Source organism: Trichechus manatus, unplaced genomic scaffold, assembly GCF_000243295.1.
Source record: "Trichechus manatus latirostris isolate Lorelei unplaced genomic scaffold, TriManLat1.0 scaffold00240, whole genome shotgun sequence".
NCBI classification, from domain to species: domain Eukaryota; kingdom Metazoa; phylum Chordata; class Mammalia; order Sirenia; family Trichechidae; genus Trichechus; species Trichechus manatus.
In genome coordinates this window covers 2,268,171-2,274,468 of record NW_004444176.1, presented here as the reverse complement: position 1 = coordinate 2,274,468, position 6,298 = coordinate 2,268,171, and the positions used below count along the sequence as shown (strand labels likewise).

Sequence of the window (6,298 nt, the reverse complement as noted above, 5' to 3'; positions counted from 1 at the left end):
ATTGTCTCTTTATTCCCAAGGAAGAATCATGAGGCTGATACAGAGGTCATTTCCAACTTTGTTATCTGTGAAACAAATTGTGTCACCACAGCATAGGAACACTCCTCAGAGATTTGTTTGGGAAAGACACCAGAAAGCAGCAAACACCAAGCAACTATGAATCAGACTTTCTGCCGTAGCGGGAGTCCTAACTTTCTACTTTCTCATCTTGAAGCAAGTTGTTACTTTTAAATGGGAATCCATGGACTGGAACATATTCCTAAAATCTTACAAAGGCTTTGAGTAGGAAGAAGAACTTAAACACCTCCCTCCTTGTCTCCAATGGCTCCAGTAGATTGGGTTTAAAGAAGTAAAAGATTAGGAGACGGAGATGGAGAAGAGAAAGTGAACATATGAAGAAGGTCAGACACAAGCGGGAAAAAAGGAAGAGTTGGGAAAGCAGTGTAGAAATATTCTCAAAACACAAAATGCAGTTACCTTTTTACCTCCCTCCATCCCAGCTCTCTAACTTCTCTCACATTTGTACAAGAAGAGAAGAATTTTTTTTATTCATGGCCCTAAGACACTAAAGGGAATGAAGCCCATGTCCTGGAGTCTTTAATCTCTGTTTTTTCTTTGAGAAAAAACCTGGAAACTACATGGGAAGATTTCAAAGTGCGGCTAGAGCACACAAAGTAAAGTAGCATAATGAAATGTGCAAAGACCTGGAGTTAGAAAACCAACAGGTCAGAATATACTTGGCATTTCTCAAGCTCAAAGAATTGAATAAAAATTCAAGCCATGAGTTGCAATATTGAAGGATTCTATGGGGAAAATATTGAATTATGCAAGAACCATCAAAAGAACATGGAAAGAATCCACGGAGTCATTATACCCAAAAGAATTGGTCGAAATTCAACTATTTCAGGAGGTAGCATATGATACAGAACAGATGGTATTGAAGGAAGAAGTCCAAGATGCACTGAAGACATTGGTGAAAAACAAGGCTCCAGGAATTGACGGAATACGGATTGAGATGTTTCAGCAAACAAATGCAGCACTGGAGGTGCTGATTTGCCTATGCCAAGAAATATGGAGGACAGCTGTCTGGCCAACTGACTGGAAGGGATCCATATTTGCACCTATCCCAAAGAAAAGTAATCCAACAGGATGCAGAAATTATGGAATAATATCATTAATATCACATACAAGTAAAGTCATTCTGAAAATCATTCAAAAGTGTTTGCAGCAGTACATTGATAGGGAACTGTGAGAAATTCAGGGAGGATTCAGAAGAGGATGTGGGATGAGGGATATCATTGCTGATGTCAGATGGATCATGGCTAAAAGCAGAGACTACCAGAAAGAAGTCTACCTGTGTTTTATTGACTATGCTAAGGCATTCAACTGTGTGGATCATAACAAATTATGGATAATATTGCAAAGAATTGCAATTCCAGAACACTTAATTGTGCTTATCCGGCACCTATACATAGACCAGGATTTAGTCGTTTGAACAGAACAAGGGGATCCCTAGTGTTTTAAAGTCAGGAAAGGTATGTGTCAGGGTTGTATCCTTTCACCATACTTATTCAATCTGTATGAGGGGCAAATTATCCAAGAATCTGGACTGTATGAAGAAGAACAAGACATAAGAATTGGAGGAAGACTCATTAACAACCTATGATATGGAGATGATACAATCTTGCTTGCTAAAAGCGAAGAGGACTTGAAGCACTTACTGACGAAGATCAAAAACCACAGCCTTCAGTAAGGATTGAAACTGAACATAAAGAAAAAGAATCCTCACAACTGGATCAATAAACAATATCATGATAAATGGAGAAAATATTGAAGTTGTCAAGGATTTCATTTTACTTAGATCCACTATCAATGCCCATGGAAGTAGCAGTCAAGAAATCAAATGACTTATTGCACAGGGAAAATCTGCTGTAAAAGACCTCTTTAAAGTGTTAAAAAGCAAAGATGTCACTTTAACGACTAAGGTGCACCTGACCCAAGCCATGGTATTTTCAATCACCTCTATGCATGTGAAAGCTGCACAGTGAATAAAGAAGACCCAGGAAGAATTGTTGCATTTAAATTATGCTGTTGGCAAAGAATATTGACTATATTATAGACTGCCAGAAGAATGAACAAATCTAAGAAATACAGCAAGAATACTGCTTAGAAGCAAGGATGGTGAGACTTTGGACATGTTGTGAGGAAGACCAGTTCCTAGAGAAGGACATCATGCTTGATAAAGTAGAGGGTCAGCAAAAAAGAGGAAGACCCTCAACGAGTTAGAATGGCACAGTGGCTGAAACAAGGGCTCAAACACAGCAATATTTGTGAGGATAGCATAGGACCAGGCAATGTTTCATTCTGTTGTACATGGGGTTGCTATGAGTCAGAAGCAATACAATGGCACCTAACAAAAACAACAATAAGTTGGTACTTATATTACTTCCCTGATTTAATCCTTTAAATGAACAACTTCATAAGACAGTTTTGAAGAAATAACACCAAGAATATGGAATTACACACAGTGGCAGATCAATGGATGAAATTATTTTGGTCAAGTGAACCATTTGTTATACAAACCACACTTTGTGAGATTTGAGGTGTAGATCATTGCCTACACTAGGAGGAGTATGGAAAGCCTTAATATGCCCAAATATTCCCTCTGTAAAATGAGGGTTTTAATTTCCTACCTGTCAACCTCACTAGCAATTGAAAAAATCATACCTTTGCAATAGAATTATATGTAGTTTAATGAGTTGTAGCAATGCTAACATAATATGTATGAAACTTGGTCTATGAAGTCCAGTCTGAAAGACGTATGTCTATTTAAAATTTCTTTAAATTCTTTCCATTGGACTCTGAGTCTCTGAGGTACTCCCAAGTATGGTGGCTCTGCTACTTCCCTGTTAAATATAAGGCCCTGGAATCAGTGGGAGGCTCAAATTTCAGAGATTCAAGGCCTACCTTCTTGGACACACTATGAGAGCCATCATTTGTGCTGACATTGCACAGTCTTCAGGGTGCTACCTTGGAGCATGATCCAGACTCATCTATGCCCAGAAATTGCTGACGTTTATCTTCTGTCTAGCATCCAGGAATCTTGCTAACTCTTGACCTTGAAGATGCCCCCTCCCTCCTACTCTTCCCTCTATCTCCTGTATCTTTTTCACAGTTCACTTCCTTCCATTGGATTGAGAGCGAAAATGGAGGAAACAAGGTTCACTGGAAGTAAACCCAGCCAAATCACAATCTCTCTCTTTCTCTTTCCTTTTGTCTCGGTTTGGGACCAAAGTTATAAAGTGTTCTTTTAAAAATTATTTTTAATTTTTCATATATTTAATTTTACACATTATTTAATTTTATTTTTATTGGAACATAAATAAATGTTGAACAATTGATAATAAAATGAAAATAATGTAGAAAATCTGTGAAGAAAAGAACATGCTGCTTGGTGTCCAGGATTCTTGTCATTTCTGTACATGTAATATCTACCAGCACTTCTCTTCTCAAAGCACAATCCCCTTTAGGCTTTTATCTACCTGAGTTCTAATAGTAGAAATTGGCTTTGTAAACTGCATATAACATCACTCTGTCATATTACTTCTTCATGGGAGCTAAGCATGATGGCACCAAGAAATAAGGAAGCCAAATTTTTACTTCTTTTGCTGTCTAGTTATTCACGTGACATGCAAATGTCACTTACACATTTTTACCTCCATCTACCTTATAGGCATAATAATATCCGCCCAAATACTATTCTGACTGACATAAGACTATTGCTCTCTTCATAAGCCTCTTGAGGGCCCCCTTGATCTCCTTGCTTCTCAGACTATAGATCAGAGGGTTCATCATGGGGGTAATGATGACATAGAACACTGATAGCACCTTGTCCTGCTTCATGGAGTGATTAGACTTGGGACACAAGTACACAGAGAGGGCTGTGCCATAGTAGAGTGTCACAGCTGCCAGGTGGGAGGCACAGGTGTTGAAGGCCTTTGTACTACCTTTGCCTGAGGATATTTTCAGGATGGAAGCTGCAATGAAACCATAGGACAAGAAGATAACAAGCAATGAACCAAATCCAATAACAATAGCTACCAGAAGAAGAGTCATTTGGCTGATGAAGGGATTGGAGCAAGACGAGGAAATAATCTGAGGCAAGTTACAGAAGAAATGTTGAATGATATTTGGCCCACAATAGTAAAGATGAAAACAAGAGACTGTTTGAGATAAACTACTAAGGAAACCACTCACATAGGCCCCAGTGACCATCTTCCCACAGAGGCCAGGTACCATGATGGCTGAGTATTGTAGCGGGCTGCAAATGGCCACATATCGGTCATAGGCCATGGCGGACAAGAGGCAGCACTCAGTCAGAGACATCCAGGCTGCAACAAAATACTGAGTGGCACAGGCAATGAAGGAAATTATTTTTTTGTTTTTTAGGAAGTCTGAAAGCATCCTTGGGCTGATGGAAGAAGAATAGCAGATGTCTATGAATGACAGGAAACTGAGAAAAAAGTACATGGGTGTGTGCAGGTGGGAGTCCTTTCTAATTAGGAGGATGAGACCCAGGTTCCAGATAAGGGTCACAAGGTAAATCCCTAGGAATATTGGAAAGAGGATGAGCTGCAGTTCTTTATCATCTGAGAGTCCCAGGAGAACAAACATGGCCACAGAAGACTGGTTTCCATTCCATTCTATGGACCTGCTTGATGTCATCTGCTGAGGAAAAGATAAGAGAAGAAAATAGCTTTATTCCCAAAAAAGTACCCATTGTTTTTTTTAGTCATGCATCAGGCTAATTTTACAACATTAAATTATCAACACTGAGTTAATACAATCACTTTTCATGTACAATCATCCTTAACTAAAAAATCTCTTGGCTATATATTATCATTCTTTCTTTGGGGGCAAAAGGCATTCAATGGGCATAATTAGTCCATTTTCTTCTAAAATGTCTTCATTTCTTATTTTCCCATGCCAGATTTTGCAAATATGTGAGACTTTGGAGAGAGGCAAAATTAGGAAAACAGTGCTATTTCTTTATATGGCGAAACAGAAAAATTCTACTTTTACATTGCTCTGTATTAACAGGATGACTGGAGAAGCTCCCGAATATTCACTATAAGGAGCCTGGGTAGGTACTCTTTAAAAACTCCTTGAGAAGTGGCCTTTAATTACTCGATAATGAGGGACCCTTGACAATTCTGTAATAGCCTTTCTTCTTTTATGATACCTGGAGAGATATAAGAATCATGTAGCAAGATGGAGGGAAGAGTCAATCAGAAAAAGTAGGAGCTGGAAAATGGATGTGACATAACCAAAGTAGTGACTCTAGAAAACTGCCTCAGAAATGAAGTAATACAAGGTTCAGAGAGATGTGAAATTCCCTTTCTTGCTGGTGTAGATTTTCCTTTCCTCAAATCAGAAATACTTAAGAGTTCGATTGCCTAGGACAGTAATTACTGAACTTTGTAGTGTCCTTTTGAAAATCTGTGGTAACTCGGGTTCCTCTATCCAGCAAAATACAACCACTTACTACCTTTACATACAGTGTTTTAGGATTTTCAGTCACCCTGAAGTCTGTTTGTTGTTTCCAGGTCAGAGTCCTCTCCTACAATGGAAACTGACTTGGACTTTTGTAAGATTCATGCTTAGACAATAGGCATGAGGATTGGGAAATTTGGAGAAGATTTAGGAAGGATTTTTTTTTTTCTCTCCTTCACATTGGAGTCAGTCCAGAGAAACAAAGAAGTAAGTCTTCACACAAATGGTAACTAAACAAAAGAATATTTTTGCATTAGGAACTGTAAGTTTCCTTAAAGATGTTACAGCTGTCATTTTCTCTAGGGTATTACTAAAACATCTCCCCCCACTGAAGCAAAAAAAACCCACATTTTTATTCAGATGAACCCAAATTAGAAGGAAAATTATGAAATATATTAAATATAGGATACAGCTGTCAAATGTTGCCTGAGCATTGTGTATAAGAGTAGAAAGTAGACATCTTGGAGATTTTCAGAGAGAAACACTGGGGTATTAGTGGAATAAAACATTTCTATGAAGTAAAAACATGGCCTACATTAGCTGCTCAAAACATTTTCCTTCTCCCTAATCATTTCCCAGTCATCAGGTTCCAAAAATGAAAAAAAAAAAAAAGACGAAATCTCTATGGGAGCATAAGGTCATGGCCAGGGAAGTAAGGTCAAAGGGCTCGTTTCCCTAAATCAGATCAGTTGTGGCTTTCCAGTACCCTGTTTTCATAAAGATTCTGAGGGAATGAAGGAATTAA

At 38.4% G+C, this 6,298-nt stretch overlaps 1 protein-coding gene across 1 annotated transcript; it reads right to left on the bottom strand.

Annotated features, from left to right (window-relative positions):
* Window positions 1-3,756: 3,756 nt before the first annotated feature.
* On the bottom strand, window positions 3,757-4,908 carry LOC101346622 (olfactory receptor 5A1-like). The gene has a single exon (XM_004389340.2). The coding sequence runs from the start codon at window positions 4,723-4,725 to the stop codon at window positions 3,757-3,759; it is 969 nt and encodes a 322-aa protein (XP_004389397.1). The 5' UTR covers window positions 4,726-4,908.
* Between the last annotated feature and the right edge of the window lie 1,390 nt (window positions 4,909-6,298).